The sequence below is a fragment of the Cynoglossus semilaevis genome, chromosome 17 (assembly GCF_000523025.1).
Source record: "Cynoglossus semilaevis isolate Cse_v1.0 chromosome 17, Cse_v1.0, whole genome shotgun sequence".
Lineage (NCBI taxonomy): Eukaryota > Metazoa > Chordata > Actinopteri > Pleuronectiformes > Cynoglossidae > Cynoglossus > Cynoglossus semilaevis.
In genome coordinates, this window is record NC_024323.1 from 9763070 (window position 1) to 9783701 (window position 20632).

The 20632-nt window shown below is 40.9% G+C and overlaps 2 protein-coding genes across 2 annotated transcripts in view; both read left to right on the forward strand.

Annotated features, from left to right (window-relative positions):
• tlk2 (tousled-like kinase 2) overlaps positions 1–7168 on the forward strand; it is an 11586-nt gene extending 4418 nt beyond the window's left edge. The window contains exons 6-20 of the mRNA XM_008329985.3: positions 801–902; positions 1098–1190; positions 1300–1410; positions 1565–1701; positions 1859–2011; positions 2105–2171; positions 2277–2374; positions 3063–3144; positions 3261–3352; positions 3445–3534; positions 3642–3811; positions 4244–4382; positions 4869–4980; positions 5181–5288; positions 5918–7168. Coding sequence (XP_008328207.1) covers positions 801–902; positions 1098–1190; positions 1300–1410; positions 1565–1701; positions 1859–2011; positions 2105–2171; positions 2277–2374; positions 3063–3144; positions 3261–3352; positions 3445–3534; positions 3642–3811; positions 4244–4382; positions 4869–4980; positions 5181–5288; positions 5918–6091 — 1728 coding nt within the window. The 3' untranslated portion in view covers positions 6092–7168. The remainder of the gene's footprint in view (positions 1–800; positions 903–1097; positions 1191–1299; positions 1411–1564; positions 1702–1858; positions 2012–2104; positions 2172–2276; positions 2375–3062; positions 3145–3260; positions 3353–3444; positions 3535–3641; positions 3812–4243; positions 4383–4868; positions 4981–5180; positions 5289–5917) is intronic.
• Positions 7169–7645: 477 nt separating this feature from the next.
• mrc2 (mannose receptor, C-type 2) overlaps positions 7646–20632 on the forward strand; it is a 29151-nt gene continuing 16164 nt past the window's right edge. Inside the window, 7 exon segments of the mRNA XM_008329986.3 lie at positions 7646–8244; positions 16896–17315; positions 19108–19281; positions 19382–19546; positions 19706–19819; positions 20111–20254; positions 20339–20530. Of these exon segments, the coding sequence (XP_008328208.1) occupies positions 8118–8244; positions 16896–17315; positions 19108–19281; positions 19382–19546; positions 19706–19819; positions 20111–20254; positions 20339–20530 (1336 nt within the window). The 5' untranslated portion in view covers positions 7646–8117.

Consider the following 20632-nt stretch of genomic DNA (forward strand, 5'->3'; position numbering starts at 1 on the left):
GTCACGGTGAGCGCGTCTGCTCTTTGGTCTGTCGTCTTCTGCACTTCATAGGCTACATCCTCACCGCTCTGTTTTATTGTTAAGTACACACTGAAGCCATTGCATTCATACCTGTCATTTATGATGGCAGATGGATTCTTATTGGCTACTTTTCCCTGTTGCTGATTTGCAGACAGATTTTGAAATAGCAGAGTACTGCAATAGTTAATATGTGGAGGAGTCAAGCAACCAGACTGCTCAGCACTCCTCCAAGACTGCACCCTGCTGTAGTTAAACCGGCCCATGCTCAGATGTATAGTCTGTTGCTGTTGGGTTGGTGTTGCTGTGAAATCTTCACGATTGATTTATCTTTATCATCTAGAGTTTGACTGTTAAGTTGAATAAAATCCCACCAAAATAAAGAGTGGCTGAGATCACTATTGAAAGCTTACGTTCAATAAACCTTTTACGTATTGTGAACTCCCAGGTGGTGGCTAGAGACAGCAGATGCATCAGCTTCTCCATACTGGATTGTTGTCATTCAGAAATCAGTCAAGCTAGTGCGGATGTAGCCTAGCTCTCCTGACACTTTCTTCTCCCGTTCTTTCTTATTTGTCTCGTTAACATCAATTACAGTTAAAATGTGATGTAATCATTAAGTGTTAGTTTTCTGTCTCATTTGATTTCTACGAAAGCTAAAAACCAAAGGAGGCGAACACAAAAATACATTTAGAAATATAAGTTCTAGGTGTTTAAATATTCCTAATTGAGACTCCTTGTTATTGTTGGGTTTTACTGAATGAATGTGTCGCCCCCCCCAGGTGCAACAAGGAAGTCCCTCCTCCATCAGTTCAGCCAACACAGAGCACTCATCGTGTTCACTGAAGCCAACTTCTCTATACATGCTCCACAAAGCGACACAGGTATTCAACACTGTAACAAACAACACTGTAACTTTGTTGAGCTTTATCCCTCACTGATCATCATCACAAACCTAAACAACACTGTAACTAACAAACAACACTGTAACAAACAACACTGTAACTTTGTTGAGCTTTATCCCTCACTGATCATCATCACAAACCTGTTACTCATCTTGATACTCTCTCTCCCTGTAGTCGGATCTCACCATAGAAAAACTAACGGCAATGGAGAACAATAAAAACTCTGACCTGGAGAAGAAGGAGGGCCGCATTGATGATTTACTTCGGGTACTGAAGATCTTCCCTATATGTGTGCTTTCATTTACTTTCGTGACGTGTGCGACCAAAACATGGTTTTCTAATATGTCCCGTTTGTGTTTTGTTTTTTGCGCTCCAGGCTAACTGTGATCTAAGGAGACAGATAGATGAACAGCAGAGGATGCTGGAGCGATACAAGGAACGGCTAAACAAGTGTGTGACCATGTCTAAGAAGCTGCTGATTGAAAAAGTATGTACTCAGAAGAGCAGCGTGATTCATCATGATTCGAATTGACCGGCGTAATTGGCTCATTGTGGGCTTGTTTTTGAGGCCTAATCTAATCTGCGTGTATTCATCAAGGCCGTCTTGACGCATTGTCTTTTCTCTGATTGTCCTTCTTCAGTCCAAACAAGAGAAGATGGCATGTCGGGACAAAAGCATGCAGGACAGACTGCGGTTGGGCCACTTCACCACAGTGAGACATGGAGCGTCCTTCACTGAGCAGTGGACAGATGGATATGCCTTCCAAAACTTAATCAAGTGAGTGTTCTTGTCATGTGTTCATTCTAAATACTACAAACAAATAATCCAATCTGTTATACCTCGTTTCATTATCAAAATACATTGTCAAAGAAGGAAAAGGGAGGGGGAAAAAATTTAAATGTAACAATAATGTTGTTGCGGGTGTTTTTTCCAGGCAACAGGAAAGGATCAACTCCCAGCGAGAGGACATTGAACGGCAGAGGAAGTTATTGGCCAAGCGTAAGCCGCCCTCTATGGCCCAGACTCCACCCCCGAGCCTGGAGCAAAACAAACGTAAAAGCAAGACCAATGGAACAGAAAGTGAAGCGTAAGGGGCTTTAAGTTGATCATCCCTCTTTTTTCAACACAATATTGCCTGGTTGAATTTAGTTTCACGTGGTGGGTTCCTGTGCTTTTGCAGATTATCACAGGCGGAGTACCACGAGCAGGAGGAAATCTTCAAGCTAAGACTAGGTCATCTTAAGAAGGTGCAGCTCCGCGGCCGAAATCATGATGCAAAAATCAAACTGTGACGTTTGCGACTGTGGTGATTGTGCACTGCTTTTGAATAATTTTCTTCTTTTTTTTTGCAGGAGGAGGCGGAAATCCAGGCAGAGCTGGAGAGGTTGGAGCGAGTGCGAAATCTACACATCCGTGAACTGAAAAGGATCCATAATGAGGATAATTCCCAGTAAGGTTTTCTCCTTCTCTGATGATCCTTTTTTATTAGATCCGTACTTTTATGCCAGAGTTTTGCACAGAGAAATGTCGACGCTGTGCCTCGAATCTGGACTCAGAAGAACCAAAATATGCAGTTGATCTTTCTGCTTATATTTCTCAAGTAATTTAATTGCAAACCCGCACCTGTCAATCATCTGTCTTCAAAGTCCAAACTACAGATGAAACAACAGTGTAAATCTGAGAAAACAATTTCATTATGATTCAATGTGACGTTTTTCCGCGTACTTCCAGAAGTGTTCCAGCCTGTATGGTCTTAGTCATCAGTGATACTGTCGGCTCTTCATGTGCAGCTCTGTGTAATTGAACGCTCCGCTACTTGGCCGTAATTGCACAACTCAATATAAAACAGAGCTTTTCTGCAGGAAAAACTACTTCATTCTGGAAACTGTGGCGTCAACACTTGGCAACAAACAAACGTTGCATTCAAGGCAACTTGCGAAGAGACCTCGTTATTTTCAATTGCAAATATAAGGGAGAAATTTGAGAACTGTTGCTCCATGGAGGCCTCGCGTGTGATGATTATTTCAGTAAAGTGCAGTTTTTTGGCTTGGTTTCATACTACTATTACTATGTGGTGAAAATGTTGTTAATGAATAGTGACGTCGCACAGTATATTCAAGGGGTCGTGTTCTTTTCAGATTCAAAGATCACCCTACGCTAAATGACCGATATCTACTTCTCCATTTACTGGGACGAGGAGGTTTCAGTGAAGTTTATAAGGTGAGAAAGGTTAAATCAACGCAACTAATCAAGACTGCTTTTTCTGTTGTTGTCGCTGAGGTCATCTTTTCCAAAATGTCTGATATCTAACATAATACAACAATTGCATTTTCCAGGCCTTCGACCTCACGGAGCAGAGGTATGTTGCAGTCAAAATCCACCAGTTAAACAAGAACTGGAGGGACGAGAAGAAAGAAAACTATCACAAGTGAGAACATTCACGTATTTCACCTCATACTCCATATAATATTAACCTTCATAATATGTGGTTGAACTGATGATTCCTGTTTTGGTCTGCAGGCATGCATGTCGAGAATATAGAATCCATAAAGAGCTGGACCACCCAAGAATAGTTAAACTCTACGACTACTTTTCACTTGATACCGACTCGTAAGTCCTCGTCATTTGAAAATGACAAAACGATTGTCTTTGTTGACTGTTGAATGTGTGCTAAGGTGGTTGTGAACTTGATTTAACTCTTGTTTTTCCTGGAACAGGTTCTGCACCGTCTTGGAATACTGCGAGGGAAATGACCTGGACTTTTACCTGAAACAGCACAAGCTCATGTCGGAGAAGGAGGGACGTTCCATTATCATGCAGATAGTCAACGCCCTCAAGTACCTCAACGAGATCAGACCACCCATCATTCACTATGACCTTAAACCCGGTGCGTCTGCGCTGCACACTTGAGTTGATCTCATTTCAGTTGAGTGGCATAGGAGCTGCTGCCAATTTGGTGACATCAACATCCTTGTCCTTCGCTTAAGTTCATTAGGGGCTGTTCTTATAGTTGATGTGTTACCTATTAGCTTCACCAACGTGCGGCTAAAGCTACAAGGGCACAGTTTAGTAATAATGTAGTTAGCGCTAATTCATGGACGCATTGAACAGTCTGTCAACAGCACGGAGCAGAACTAAATGAATTTTGGATGGTTTCAATTTCCATTTTAATGTTAGCTTTTATGTTCTTTTTGTTTGTCTTTGAGAGGCTCCAATAGAAAATTTAAAAAAGCTAGGACACTCATTTATAATGGGATTAACAACTTTATCCGCTCCACCTTCATTTGCACAAGCCTGTGACACACCTCTGTCTGTTCAGGCAACATCCTCCTGGTGAACGGCACAGCATGTGGGGAGATCAAGATCACAGATTTCGGCCTGTCGAAAATCATGGATGACGACAGCTACAACTCGGTGGACGGGATGGAACTGACATCGCAGGGAGCAGGGACGTACTGGTAAGATGTAGGAGAGTGGAGGACGCTGTGGATGTAATAAATAGTCTGTTTTTTTAACCACATTACATCATTTCTTTGGGGTCAAATTTCCGTCATTCATAACTAATGTATTCAGCAGCGCCGCAGTGCCTTTAACCACCGCAGTCCATTAGGAGACGTGGTCTGCTGGGTGGAGGCATTTCAAGTGAAATAAAATGCCAACGTGTGTTTGTGTAATAAAGTCATATATATATATTATTATTATTATTATTCTGCCAGTCCTTGCTTTCTGCTTTTAGAATGACTATCTTACATCTGTGTAAGCTAGTAGGTAGCCCTCACTCACAATAGATTGTTGAGAATTATTTGAATAACATTCACATAACGTAGCACTTAGGGTTGATTGTTCTGTTTTCCACTAGAACAGTTAGAAAATATTGTAGAAAAAGTTAATCGTTTTTTGCAGTTTTTACTTCATTCTGTTCATATTGATTTTTTTTCTGTCAGGTATCTTCCACCCGAGTGCTTTGTGGTCGGGAAAGAACCTCCCAAGATCTCCAACAAGGTGGATGTGTGGTCTGTCGGGGTCATTTTCTACCAGTGTTTGTACGGCCGAAAGGTAGGAGATGCATTCATGGGTTTAAAATAAAAAAAGAAGTCTTTAACAGGTCATATGCACCACTGGTTGGCCCTCCTATTAATGGTCTAATACATCCAAGCAAACAGTATTCTTCAGCAAAGTCAAGTTTTTATTGCCCTGATGTTGTTGATCAAGCAAATGCAACTGGAACTTCATTCATCTCTTGTCCTTTCTTCCAGCCCTTTGGTCATAACCAGTCCCAGCAGGACATCCTGCAGGAAAACACCATACTAAAAGCCACAGATGTGCAGTTTCCTCCTAAACCTGTAGTCACACCTGAAGCTAAGGTACAGCTAAACCATACTGATTTGTCAACAGTGTGTTTTATCTTTCACAAAATAGTTTCCCTCTTTATATAACAATGAATCCACATACAATTGCTGTCAAGCAGCATTTTCAATATCAAGTGTATTAATATCACAAATATCTAAACAATAAATCACCATGCATCATTAAGTTTTGCATTTTTATATACTTTACCTTAGAGGGGTCCTCAGTTTACGATTTTTGACATGCGGCATTTCCTGGTTACGTCGCCGTCTCCTATAAATGTATCAAGAACGTTCCATCATTCTGTTATACGGCACTAAATTTTGCGAGTAGTTTGGACGGGAACTAGTTGAACAGCAGAGCAGACAAATACTTTATGCAGACGGTTTTGTTAACATTTATCGGTTGTACATCAAATATTGGATTTTGCTACATTTACTTTTTTTTAATTTTTATTATTTGTGTTTTTTTGTGGCCTCAAGTGTAAGATGTTTTATGTCCTATGATGTATTATGATGTTACCACTGTGTTGGCGTAGGTGAATGACGTAGGTACTTATTGACAGTGTATGAGTTTGGACTTGTTGCGATGTAAGTCACCCTTGTATATCTATTTACCGAACACATCTTTCTTTTTCTCTCCTCAGGCCTTTATAAGGCGCTGTTTAGTCTATCGGAAGGAGGACCGCATCGACGTGCATCAGTTGGCCAGCGATCCTTTTCTTATGCCACACATCCGCAAGTCAGTGGCCTCCTCTGGCACCTCGGGCATGGCTGTGGCGTCTACATCCAGCTCCTCCAACAGCAGCGCCTCGAATTGAACTGAATGACTGAACCGTTTGAAAGAGTTGGACGGGCGGGTGCTACACCACGACCCAAGCAGCATCCCACCTTCCCAGGAAGTGTCCAAAAGGAGAGGTCAGATGACAGCAGGGTGTTGCGTGAGAAGTCGTGTCACTCTTCATCAAGCTCATCTTCACCCACCCCTACCTTCCTGTCCTCCTTTTGCCAAAAGGGGTGGCACCGTTCTGGGGGTCAAAGCCCTGGACGACTCACACCGTGAGGGGCAAGGATTGGCACTATGTTGGTTAGAAGTGGGGTTCAGTGTTTTGGATTTTTCTTTTCTGCTTAAAAAAGAGGGGGGGAAAAAAGTATAGAACTGCTTCAGCTCAGCCACATGGAAAGGTCTGGGGAAGACCTCGCATCCATACGCTCTCAAAACACACACACACACACACACACACACACCTACCTGCATGAGCCATGCTGGACAGAGGCCGTCTGAACTCCCCAGGTGCAATTTAATTGTTCGAGCTCATCTTCTTGAATCTAACTGCAAGAACCAGTCTGACCCCGTTGTTATCATGAACTCTAAATATATATGGCTGTCTCATCCAGCTCACAGTTTCCAGGGTCCTGCGGCCCTATGTTCAGTTCCAGGCCCAGATAGTTTTTTTTTTGATGAGGAGCGACCGAAGCTGTTGTGTTCTCTTCAGCCCTCCTCCCATTTCCCCGTTAAACTCCTGTGACCAAAGCTTTTAACTTCCAGCTGGTGGCAGTGTTCCACCTCAGTTTTTATAAGGAATGGTTTTAGAAGCGTGTTAACCTGAAATGAAGTGGAAGATGGCGGGGATCACCCCTCTCCCCCCACTTACATTTGACATTTCAAATTAACCAGTTTTACTGAGAAAACTGATGTTTTTCAAGTTGCCTTTAATTAGAAGTCTGATTATGATTGTCAACCCCTTACCACGAACATATTTATTTAGGTATGTTTTGAATTTATTTTGGCCAATAAAATGCAAGGGACTGGTTTACCTACCTAATATTACTGGGGGGAGGGATCGGGCCTTAGCAGACAGTTGCATAAACCATTAAATACTATTGTTTAAAATGTGCTTTGTTGTTGTGCTTCTGTCAATGATTTCCATCAAGGACTAACACAGCTCACACTGTTGGACTCTGTTCACTTCTGTTTAACACAGAACATCAGTTCACTAGTTATATTCAACTGTATATTACCAAAAAGACAATTTCGTGTTGTGTCAAGCTGTAAAAATAGCAATATTTTATTTATGATTTTCAAGTAAGTAAAAAGACTTTATGGAAAAAATATAAACCAGGCCAAATATATCTACAAATAATGATTCATCTAGACAGAAAATAAACTGAAATTGGGTTTATTTAATTAAATAATTATGAATAATAATTTATTTAAATCCAGGAGTATATTTAATTAAATAATTATTAATAATAATTTATTTAAATCCAGGAGTACCAAAAAAAGCAAATTCATTAATGTGGCAAATATTCATTAAATATCTTCAAGTCGGCTTCTAATAGCAGATAAGAATTGCCTCAAGATATTGATATAAGTAAATATAAAACGTGTCAATGTGAGTTAGCCTAAGATCCTACCCTGATGCATCCCATCAGCTTTAGTTTATAATTAGTCAGTGCTGTCCTGGGGTCGGAGTTTGGACAAGCCCACCTGAATATCTTCACACAGAGAAACTTTCGAAGTTTCACTAAGGTCCCCGTGAGGAGGGTGGTCCTCACAGTGTGTTTTTAACCAGAAGGGGTCCTCAGGAGGCCACACAAACACACGGTGCTGGTGACGCTGCTCCATTCATTTGACTCGGTGTGAGTCAGACTCAGCTCCACACTCTCACTGTCCTGCAGCTCTGCATCATCCGCCTCACACTTTAACACTCGGCCACTTGTTTCTCCACACTTTCCCTCCTCGTTCTCGGCTTTTCCTGTGGTCTGTGCTGCTGTGCGAGTGTGTTTATATGCGTGAGTGAGCTGCGTGTCTGTGCGTGTGTTGGAGCTCAGTTTGTGTGAAGCATGCACCGCACCGAGTGTCTCCGACACAGGGACCCGACCGGAACATGGACCATCCGACAACTTGTACTTTACAAATGCACTTTATATTTATTCGTCTTTGTCCTGGAGCTGGACTGGAGTCTTTCCGGTAAGAACAAACTCTGGATTTCATTTACACGCATGTCTTCTTTGTTAGCAGTTTGTGTGTTGGCGCTGACTTGCAGTCATGAATTAGTAGAAAATGCAGCTGAAAGTTGGTGTTTTTCTACCTATTCTGACTGAGGCTTCGCTGCTTTGGTATGCCACGAACCAACAGTCCGAGCACAGAGTGGAAACAGATGTGGGGAAGGAGGAGAAACGAGGGGGAGGCGGTGGGAGCCAGCTCTGCAGGATTCTGCTCTAATATACTTTTCACAAACTTTTTACATTTTCTTTAAGCAGCCACAGACCGTTAGGTGTCCGTTTTAAACACAACTCAATGGCGCGGAATCACAAATAAATAAGAAAATTCCCTTTTTCAACTTTTTTTTTTTGCGTAGATTCGCGGAGCCTTTGTGCTGCTTTCTGCGACCAAATTAAAAATGTAGGTTAAAAAAATCATTTCTATGACGATATTTCTATCATATCACACTGCCTATCTATTGCAAGCGTACAATTAAATCATCTTGTGCACTCTTCTTTTAGAAATATTTGTTCAATGCCACATTTTATGAGGAACAACAGATTTATTAACTATTATTAACTGACACATTTCATTTGTTCCCCCAAAGACCACCCCCCCCACTTTTCCCACAAACCATTGTGCTTCTATCGTGTTCCAATTTCCAACACCACATTTAAAAGAAAAAAAAATAATGTGATTAACAACAAAATGGCAATGAATGTCAAATAAAATGTTGTTTTGTTTGTATCCATCATTTGACAGATTGTTTGTGTTGATGTCAAAAATAAGTCACTAGGACGTCTTTGGCAGCATGTAAAATTAAGTTTAATTAGTTTCCCAAACATTATCTCTGTTGGAATATTTACTTCATTTTCACTTAAAATATCTGTCAAATTAAATAAATAAAATCAAAGGAAAACAGTTCTGTACTTTTTTGTCCTTCCCACCTCCTGCTTAGTCATCGTTTTGGTTCCAGATGGAGTTTTATTTTGGGTGAAATTGTTAAAGTGGCGTGTAGTGACGGCTCATTGGACACCCTGAGGACACATGTGACCTTTACATCCTGTTAGAGGCTGCAATTAACATATTCACTCCATTGAACTGCACCAGTCATTACATGCTGGCGTGCACTGACTAAACATATATACGACAGGCAGGCCCCCATCATCACACCGCTGTCATTTAGTAGACGAGAAAGAGGAAGTGGCGAATAAAAATAAAATAATAAAAGGGATGGCAATAAATGAAGAGACTTTCCTGAGAGGTTTTGCCAGAAATGTCTTTTAGATATCATAGCTTTTCATGGATGTTTCAAGGCCTCTAGTGGAGTGAAATATATCCAAGTAATATTACAGAGCTCAAAGAAAATAAATAAAATAAAAAACGTTATTCATCTTATCTTTTTGTAGAGCCACACATTTGCCTGGAAGCAGAATAACAGCAAGTTAGTCAAAAAATAGAAAACCATATGTCGACTTGATTATAAGTTGGATGGTAGACATAAAAAATAGTGATGACTTGGCCCGATAAGTCAAAAATAATTTAAATAAAGAGTCAAAAATAGTAAAAAAAATCTAAGTTAGCCCAGAAAAAAAAAAGTCTGGAATTAGCCATAAAAAGTGTTTAAAATATTTGCTAAAAAAAGCTAAACATCAGTGAAGAAGAGGATGAAGAAGGTTCAGATTACCACAGAAATAGGCAAAAAGAAAATAGCTACATTTTAGTTATTATGTTCATAACAGAGCAAATGAATAAAGCTAAGATAAGAAACACGCTTCCCAGATAGATATATATTTTGCCAAAAGATAGTTTAATGTTAGTCAAGAGGAGTCACTACATTGGAATACATTTCTTAAATATAAAAAAAACCCCAAATAATCAAAAAGGAATAATTGAAATATTTTTCTCCTTCCCTCATGCTACATAATTAACCCCAGTCATCACATTTGATACGGACAGATTCAATACACTGGATGATGTAACCACTGTATTGTATTTATGCGAATCAGGCCAAATAATGGCACCTAGTTGAGGAACAGTGGTAGATACAGGTCACAGACAGGTTACAGTGGCTGAGAACGGGTTACATTATTCCACACTGTTCTATACTGTGCTGGTGTCACCGGGTCTTTTGACAGTTCCTGTCTGCTGGGAATTAAGAGTTCACCAGCTCCTGTCAGTAACTTTCCTGAAGCTCTGTTTTGACTGACATTATAAAGTGGGTCACAGCGGGTTTAGGTTCCGTGCCTTGTTCTCGGACACGGAAAAGTGGATAGAACACAACAGGGTCGGGCATTAGTGTCGACATGTAGAAAAGGCTGAAAAATAGTTAAATTTCCTACATGTGGAGTTTCAAGTTTTACTTTTGGAAAATATGTCGTAATACTCAGTGAGCAATATTCAGCTAGGGTTCTGTGGTGGGTTTGGAAATGTTGGACATAACAAAGAGAGTTGTTTATTAAATGCCTGTCTGTCAAAAGACAACTGAATGCCAGACTTAAAATATCTGAAAACCTCAAGAGGAAAAGACAACAAGAAAAATCGACAAAATATATATTAAGAAAAAGTCAGTAAATAAACACATTTGCAAGCGAGCCTTGGAATCAATTGCTGAAATGTAGCTAAGTAACTGTTTAGCTTCATGTTGGATTTAAACAAAATAAAAATGTAAACAAATAACCTAATTAGAAAATTATAACTGCTAGTTGCAAATTGCAAAAACAAACAAACAAACAAAAAACAAAATAATATGTAATATTGAAACATCTAGGTAAGAGCCTGGATTAACAAAAGATTAACTTAACTAAGTAGCTAACAAACAGTTAAGTGAGCCAAAAGATAGACCAAAATAGTTGAGTTAGAGAAAAAAACAAAAACAATTACCTGAGTAATTACATCTTAGCAGAGAAAAAGCTCAAAGTTAGCAAAAAGTGATTTCATTTTTCAAAAGACTTGCGTTCAAGCTCATGGATAAATAGTAAATAATATTTTTCAAAAGACTTCAAGCTCATGGATAAATAGTAAATAAGTGTAAACTCATAAATTGCTATGTTGAAATTCCAATAAGTTTATTCGCAATACAAATGAAAAAATGCAACTGTTCATCTTTTCTTTTTACTCCTTGCTGAAATTTATATTTATGCAGGAGTTGCGTGTACATCTACACATCTATTATTTTTAACCTTTTAAGGCTTTTCCTACCAGGACTGTAACTAGCTAGCGTTAGCTCCAAGATCACAGCTATGTGTTTCTACTGTTGTGATATAAAAACCCTTTGTTGCTCAACTGGCAGACAACCGTGCTCTTATCCAGGCTTCCATCTGGAATAAAAGAAACTTTCCACCCAACATCCCAGCCATGTCTCCCTTCACCAAACACCAAACTTTCTCAAATGCTAAAAGTCAACCGTTGCTTCCTGTGTACCTATTGTTGACTGGGCTTAAGTGTTAGTATTTCCCCTAGTCAATGATGACCTTATATGGCTAAAATGAATTACTTGAATCCTAGCTGTATGTTTTATTTGAATTTTAATGGACGCTAAAAATCCCTGTCATGAGTTTGAGTGTGACTTTGCCTCTTCTTTTTCCTGGCTGGAAAAGTGTATTCTAATGGAACATCATGACAACGTGCCCTCGTTCCTACTCGTGTTTTCAACGTTGATTTGCATTCCATCAAAGGTGCAAGTTTGCTCTGTTTCTCTGAGTGTAGCTGCAAAATGCAAATATGCCCTTTCCTCTGTCTTTACCCTCCCTTCCCCTCGCTCCTACCCCCGTTCCTGTTGGATGAGGTAAAACCCATCCACCGTTTGAGTTGCTTCAGAAGCCAGACCACCATAAAACACCAAAGACACAAACACACAGGGCTGGAATTTCCTGTCCTATTTGTTGGGTGCCGTTTCATTGCACTCATCAGTAAAACAAGACTTTTCTACATCAGTAAATTAGAAGAATTTAACTCAAACATGTTCTTCTAAAATTACTAAAATTATTTTCCGGAAAGCACAAACAGTGGGATTCAGAGACTGGGACTTGTGTCATTAATCCAACGGAGGATATTATCGATTAATCAACGCCTACACTTCATACTACTGCCCCTCAGCCCTGATCCAACAGATGACTGTGTTGAGGAAAGTTCTGGGAATATTTCGCTCTCTTGGCGAGAACTGACAATTGTTGTTGGCTGAAGGCTTCAGTCTTCCTCTCCTTCTCTGCCTCTCCTTAGCAGGAAACAGTCTTTAATGTTGGAAAATGAGGGAGTTGGGACAAACAGAGGGGATGAGATCACAGCAGGAGAGCTGTTGTAGCTTAGCCTACACAGAACTTCACAGCTCGATGTTAATCTGCGACTCCGCACTCCCTCTCCCTCTCCCTCTCTCTCTCTCTCTCTGTCTCTCTCTCCTGTATTAGCCAGTTTTGTTTTAAATATATATTTTTTTCACTTTTTCATATCCTTAAGGAGAACAATAAAAGAAAATGCTAACTTTTATTTTACTTTTTAGGTCCAACTCCTGATCATCTGAAAAGTTTTAGTCATCCCATATCCCTAAATATTAAGTGAGAGTTTCTAAAAAAATCCAAATGCGTTAGAGTCCAAATCCAGTATCTTTGTAGGTAAATATGCTAATATCGGAGCGATATTAGCATATTTTGTAATATCTGTAAGAATTGTTATCATTTTCCTCTGATGAATGAATGCCAAATGAAGTGTGCTCTAAAAATAGGTGAATGCGATCTGTGATGGACCAGTTAGCTATTCTGAGTCTTTGTGGTCTGAAACGATGACTCCTTGGATTAGCGCAGATTAGCCTGAATAGAACAGTGTTAAAAGATGACTGTAGTCCTGTTGGACCGTTTTTTTTTAACATGCATCCAAATTCTTATGGTGTAAATAAACTAAAGGCCGATCGATTGTAATCTGCTGTCTGTCACTCCTTGATGACATCATATATGGTGCTGTCTACAAGTGAGGAGGCTGGGCTGGAGGCTGTAGAGATGAAGATGCAGACATGTTCTCTTTTTGGACTAACAGAAATGAGCGGCTACTGTAAAGTGGAACAGGCTGGAGGAAAGTCGTGGAGGAAAGTTTGCGTTGATCTTTTGGAATTGCATTTAAGTACATGTACTAGACAATGACGTACAGATGACGATGACTGTGTAACATGGGGTAAGATGAAGTACATTCAGTACTAAATGTTTCATAGTCATTGTATTGTAGATATGTTTTGGTCGGTTTCAGACGTCTCTGTGATGCGTTTTCCTGTTTTTCTACTGCCAGGTAGGACTTGGACTGTTGACTATTTTTTTAATTTTTTTAATAAAATGTAATTTTCAGTTTTTAAGTTTTGTTTTCTTCATCAAATACTCCTACAGTTTGGCTAACCTATCTGGCTAAGCTATTGGCTCTATCTGTTTCCCCTTCTATTAATAATATCTTTGTTTAAATTCAATGTTTTTTAAACCATTTCTTTATCCTTTGGCTGATGCTAACATTGACACATTTTAGTTGTAGGCTAACTGTGTCATGTGCCCTTTTTTTGGCTTCCTTTTAGCTGCACCTTATCGTTTTTTGCAATCCTTTTTGCAGTGTGTGGCAAACAGCAGTCAAATGGTTTTGAATGAACTTGCTCTGCGTGACAAAACATGTGCAGGTTGTGTTGACTACAGAAGCTTAGCTGGACATTTTCCAACAGGGTTAGGCAAAAAAATATAAAAATACAATAGACATTTTTACAGGGGCATTAAAGGCCACTTATTATGACTCATCCAAATATTTAAGGCATGTTTGTTCACTGCTATGATGTCGTTCTGATACCGTTTTAGCCTTAAGAAAACTACAGAAGACTGTGATGTTTTTGCCTCTCAGCGTTTGACTCAATGCTTTCAGCAGACATTTGAATTTCCACAGAAGTAGGTCATTGCACTTTCTGAATCTTTTGTTCTGCTCCGGATTATGTTGCCTTAATTGGAAGGCCTGGTGGAAGAGCAGCGTGGAGTACACTTCTGTCACAGGAGCGGCTCGGCCGCTTTGAGCTAATTTGACCAGAATTCGCAGCAGGTTCTGCTTCCCCGGCCATCTGTAAATGTTTTGGTGTCCGTGTCAGGAAACTGAAGAAGCAGTGGAGAAGCCCAACAGTTAGCTGTTAGGGTAAGATGGACGGCTTTATAAAAAGAAGGGCTGATTATACGCGCAGCACTGCGCCGCTCTGCCACGACAGTGTCTCTGTTTGCTGACGACCAAATGAGCTGACGGTGCTTCTGAGAAACTCCACCACAGAGTGTGAGAAGAGGGGCGTGGCCATCGCCTCCTCCAGATTACAGGGAACTTTATGGGCCTTCGGATGAGACTCCATTGTCCCAGTGTCCATAAAAACAGCGCGGGAGGTGGCGGCGTTTTAGCTGAGCGGTAGGAAACGGCCGATTGCCTCACACTGAGCAGACTGAAGTGCACTCTATCGTTTCTCAACCAAATGCCCGTGATCTTTTTCCACCTACCCCACTTCCTGGCCTCTCACGGGAGCGGGCCAAGTCGGAACGCTGAAGGGCTCCACTGTCTCTGACGCTCAGATCAGAGAGAAGAGCTGTTTGCTTAAACTGGGAATTTTTATGTCACCACTTTTGGTCAAATTACAAAGACGTCAGAACATGACAAATACTACAGTATACAGTACAAAACAGTACACGGCAACATCACAAGCGTCAGTTTGGAATTCCTCTTCCCTAAAAGTGTGGTGAACAGTTCCACCGTGGTTCCAAATGTCTTCATCAAGAAACAAACAAAGTCAAAAAAGTCACTTGTGAGTGTGAGTCACAAGAAAATTTCTTCAAAAATGATGAAATCCTCTGACCAACCTTTTAAAACTTCCCCAGTATTTAATGTTTGATGTTGATGTTTCACCCCATGTTTTTCCCAGAACTGGATTTATCTCACACATCAAAGGCAAGTCCAGGCACATCCAAGGACCAAAAACACCAATAGGCAAACAGTCCTGCCAGACAGGACATGAAGAAGAATTCAGAATTTGGATTCTGTTTTTACCTGAGGTGTAAAAGTAACATGTAGGTAGTCATGGGTTAGGGTGAAGGTTAGGTCAGTGTCTGTCTGTCTGTAATAAAACCAAATAGCTTCTGACAAGGCTCTGTTATCAATGGATGGAGTCCTTTTAGCCGAAATGTTTTTGTCTGTCACAGCAGCGTTGAGGGGCATGAATGTGGTGTTATGTTTGGCAGACTTCTCTATTCCTGCCCTGGTGGTAACTGATGGTCCTGTTGTATGAAGTTGGCATATTTTCTGTGTGTATGTGGGAGGGGGTTTCTTCAGGCTTTCTGATTTTCTCTCCCAGTCCAAAAACATGCAGGTCAAAGCTAATTGTTCATTCCTAGTTGACCATAGTGTGAATGGTTACTGTTGCCCCTTACTGTACTACCCCCGCCCCCCTCTGTCACCCTGAAATGGACTAAGGGTTAAAACAGATGAGAGGATGTTTGGTCCTGAACATGAGCTCTACAACGTTCTACATCTCTGACCTTCAAACACACACACAGTGCCACACACACTTTTTAGGTTTACCAATTTCTAAATTCTTCAAGTGTAAAAAAAAAAAAAAAAGAAGAAGAAGAGAACCAGAAGAGGAGGGAAACCACATCTTTTTATGGAGAACCAGTGTTGGCTTTTGTTCCCGAAATTCCTGTAACTGCTTCAGGCGCCCAGCCACTGCTGCTGATGTTGTTTTTTAATTCAACACTTTTTTTGAGTAACTTTATTCTTGTTACATTTATTTTGGTTATTAGGGAGAACTCGGTGAGCTAACGTGGGTGACACATCATGCAGCAGAAGTGAAACGTCTGCTGTTTGGATCCAGAGTAAAGACTTTCCCCTGGGGCTAATCACGTTAATTCAATCTAGATTTACTAACACGGTTACGCGGGTCAGTTGTATGTACGTTAAAAGTCACTTTATAAGGTGGAGTAGTGATGTTTAACTATTCAATTGTTTCAAAATGCCCAAGGAAAATACACTCCACATGACTATATATGAGGAAGACACCAAACTACTACTACTACTACTTTTTAAATAATTTTGTTTGACTAGCGGTGTAACTCGTTAAAAAAACAGTTGTTTTTTGCCGAGTCGGAAACAAAAACCCTGAGTAATAATAAACATAATAATCAAAAATATCTGAAAGATACACTAAAATTGAACTAGCCAAGAAATTAGCACAAAGCTAAAAAAATCAAAGATCAAAGATCATAATGAGACTATTTTTTTTTTGTAAAGTAAATGTGTAAATGTGGCTACAACATATGCCAGAATTAGCTGAAATGAGCTGATTTGTATTTAATCAATTGTCCTAGCGACTGTGGTCCGTTAGCTTCCTGCCTCTGATCGTAGGCCATGAAATGTCAGGAGTCAGTCAGAGACCAAACAACGTTCACCCTGGAGCGCTGTGGAACTGTTGGGGAACTGATTATGATGTGTGTTAAACGGGGACATCAGAGTCCATAACTCAGACTAACCCGACTCTACAGCCATTAATGAAGCATCGATCCATTCTCTGACCTCGTCTCTTGTCACGCCAGATGCTGATCAGATCACTGGTATTGACTGTTGGGCCTGTCTCTCTCTCTCTCTGTGCACAGCGCCGCAGGACTCGGAACATTTCGCTTTCTACCATGAGGGTGCCCAGGGCTGCCTGGGGGTGCAGTATCACTCCCTGGTCCTGTCAAAGTCCTGTGAGGAGGACAACCAGCGCTGGAAATGGGTCAGCAGGGAGCGCCTCTTCAACCTGGGCTCCTCGCTCTGCCTGGGCGTCACCACTGGGAATGTGACCTCCAGGTCGGACAAATCTCCTCTGGGCGTGTACACCTGTGACCGGGAGCCGCCCAGGGTCAGCTGGAACTGGAACTGTGGTCAGGTGCTGGAGAACCTCAACAACTACCTTCCCTCGCCAATGATTCTGAACTCCTCCTCCTCTTCCTCTTCCTCGCCCCCCACCCTTTCCCAGCTGAAATGGACCGTGCATGGTGGGGTGCAGGACCTGTGTACCAAAGTTTACACAGGTAAGTCGAAGTCCTCATGAGTACACTGTGTGTTTCCATCTGTTCTGGGTGGACGATAAATCAGTCCAGATTAGATGAAGGACTGCAGTTTGACAGGTGATATTGACCCTGGACATGTCCATGTTTGGGTTTGGGGACCATGGTTCCCAATATTGGTTGTAGCTAACTTTTAGCTATATATATATATATATATATTATTTTATACACTGACATCGTTCTGCTCACCACACTCTGCTGACTCGCCGCAGTAGACACTGCAAACGTACCGTTGTGTACCTTTGGGGAGATACTCGGATGAAGGAAAAACATCGCTGCCGTTTGTCAACAGCCGTAAACACACAGTCGTCCACTTCAAGTTTATTTCTATTTATATAGAGTTTTCTCTCCAGATTAAATTTAACCACGGCGGTTTGCAGCTTCGCCTCATTCCTGTTTTCTTTTTTTTTTAACCAATGTCAAGTTCCGTGGAATGTTCTTCACCAACTCTTATTAAAATGCTCAAACTTCCAAACCTACAGGTCTGTAGGAAGTTTGGAAGGAAACTTTATTTTCTTTCTCCTTTTTCACTCCTCTACTGCTTTAACTAGTTGTGTGGCGGTGACGTCGGTTATATTAGCTTTCATCTACCATCTGTGTGGAGGGGGCTTGTACCGCTGATCCACAGCAGCCACACAGCCAGTCTGTGTTAGAGAACTCAGGAAGTCTAAGTGGGTTTTCAAAACATCTCTCCTCGCTCACTTAACATGTCTGCCCGTCTTTCTACAGGCCTTTGTTTTGGTAGCGCTGCATTCATCCTCTCTCTCTCTCTCTCTCTGACCATTGGCCCATTTCCCAATATACTCCCCTCCTAAGAACAGCACTATATACTAAAATATAAATGTGCTTTGTTTCATTGTCTGTATAATTCATGGGAAAAGTGCATTGTTTTCACAAAAATACACCCTCCGTCTGAGCCATTTGTTTTATAGCTAAGCTAGTGTTAGATGTTAGCCTCCAGTGTGCCCATGTACAGGCTCTCTCTGTTATAATGGTCAGCACTCGGTGGCTCACTCTATGCCAACAGGGGATTCTGGAGCTTTTTTAAGCCCGGGAATGAGAGAACTAGCCTCGCTGCTCACCGTCTCCCTCCACAGTTAGCTGTTAGCGACAGCTTCTCTCCTGCTCTGTGCACTTGTTAGTTATAAATAAAGGTATACATTTGGGGTGTAAATCAAGACTATGTAACCTCTGAGAAAAAAAAACAAAAACATTGAACCGATGTAAACTACAACACACCATAATTACACTTGTTAAGTCATTAACCCCAAGTCATTAGCAGAGGCGCTAAGTGTTAGCCAGATACACGCTAATTTAAATATCCAAGAATACCATATTGTACAATAACCAGGGGTTAGACAAAACTAGTTCAAAGATAAACAAAACTCAATACTGTCTTATTAACAATTAGGTTAATTAGTAATAGTTATTAGTTAGCAAATAGTTACAGCAGAAACTAGGCAGTATAACCAAAAACCACAAATAGCCAGATGTTTTTATATTACCTGGTAAATATTCATTTAAACCTAATTTTGACTCTAAAATCTTACAGATTATTGTATTTTGTTGATTACTGGTTCATTCAGTCAGACTTTACTTCATTATCATTCACACATGAATTAAAAAGCAGATCACCCACACATTGATCCTTCACACAGGAATCTGAAGACTTACCCAGGATGCACTGGGTTCAGCCGGCTGTGTTTCTAAAGATAAATGTTGCGGCCTCAACGTCTTCTTTCCTATTCCTCGGCAGGAATCTACACAATCCAGGGCAACGCTAACGGCCGCCCCTGTTACCTGCCCTTTCTTTACGACGGCAAATGGTTCCACAGCTGCACGGCTATCGGACGTGAAGACGGTCACCTCTGGTGCGCCACCACGTTCGACTACGGCAAGGACGAGCGTTGGGGTTTTTGTCCCGTCAAAAGTGAGTGACTGCTCCGTGACCCCGGGACTGAACTGCCTGTTAATGTGACAAGAACTTCCCTTCACTCCTGTTCCCGCCTACCCTCCTCTCTCACTGTCAGGTAATGGATGTGAGACGTTCTGGGATACCGACCCACTGGCAGACAGCTGTTACCAGCTTAACTTACAGGCTAAGCTATCATGGAACGACGCGCGGATCAGCTGCCAGCAGCAGGGGGCAGACCTCCTGAGCATCACCAAGGTCTACGAACAGACTTACATTAATGGTAAAGTCAGTGAAGAAAGAAATGCTTTGAATATGTTGTGTGATATTTTGTATATATATATATAAAACCTTTTTATAATTTTGATTTTTATTAATTTTGAAAACATGACATATTTGTGTCTGTTTCTCTGTGTAAAGAGTTGATGTGTTTCTATTTTAGGTCTGTTGTCCGGTAACAGTGCAGCTCTGTGGATTGGCCTCAATGACCTGGACATCAACGGGGGCTGGCAGTGGGCCGACTCCTCACCGCTGAAGTATCTCAACTGGGAGCAAGGTTAGAAACCGAAATAAAAACAACTCCATTTAAATAGAAGTCACATACAGAAATACCAATCAAAAGTCCAGCTGAAGATATTTAACATTAAAAATGGGTTTGAGATACTGTATCTAAATGGCAAAAAAAAGTTGCTTAAAAACAAGAAAAATATATGTAAAAAATACAAAATAATATATGTAATAAATATATATTTGTAGTAAAATAAATATATAAAATCAATAAGAACTTAAAAGCTTCAACTTGAATTCCATGTGAGAGATGTCTGTGAATTTCTTCTCTCATTTTCAGAGCAGCCGAGCCACGCTGATGAGGAGAATTGTGCTGTGATCAGAACCGAGTCGTCAGGCCGCTGGCAGAGCCGTGAGTGTTCTGTCCCTCTGCCTTACGTCTGCAAGAAGAGACCCAACGCCACATTTGACCCTTTCACCACCGGTCAGTTTCCAGGCCTTACAGCTTCACAGGGTTTCAGCCTCTCCACCTCTTTAGATGCTGAAGTTTCTCTCTCCGCCTCAACAGATTCATGGTCTGATGATAAGAAGTATGAATGTGACGTGGGCTGGCAGTCTTTCCAGGCCGGCTGCTACAAACTGAACTCTGCTAAGAGTGACTGGCAGACTTCAAGTAAAGCCTGCCAGAGGATGGAGGCAAACCTGGTCAGCATCCACACCCTGCCAGAGCTGGAGTTCATCCTACGAAACCTTAAAAAAGGTCAGTGCTTTATGTTATGGCTAATGTAGAGTCGCCTTAGGATTTTAAATCATTCATATGAATTCATAATATATTGATGTAACATGCAATATACAGTAGATA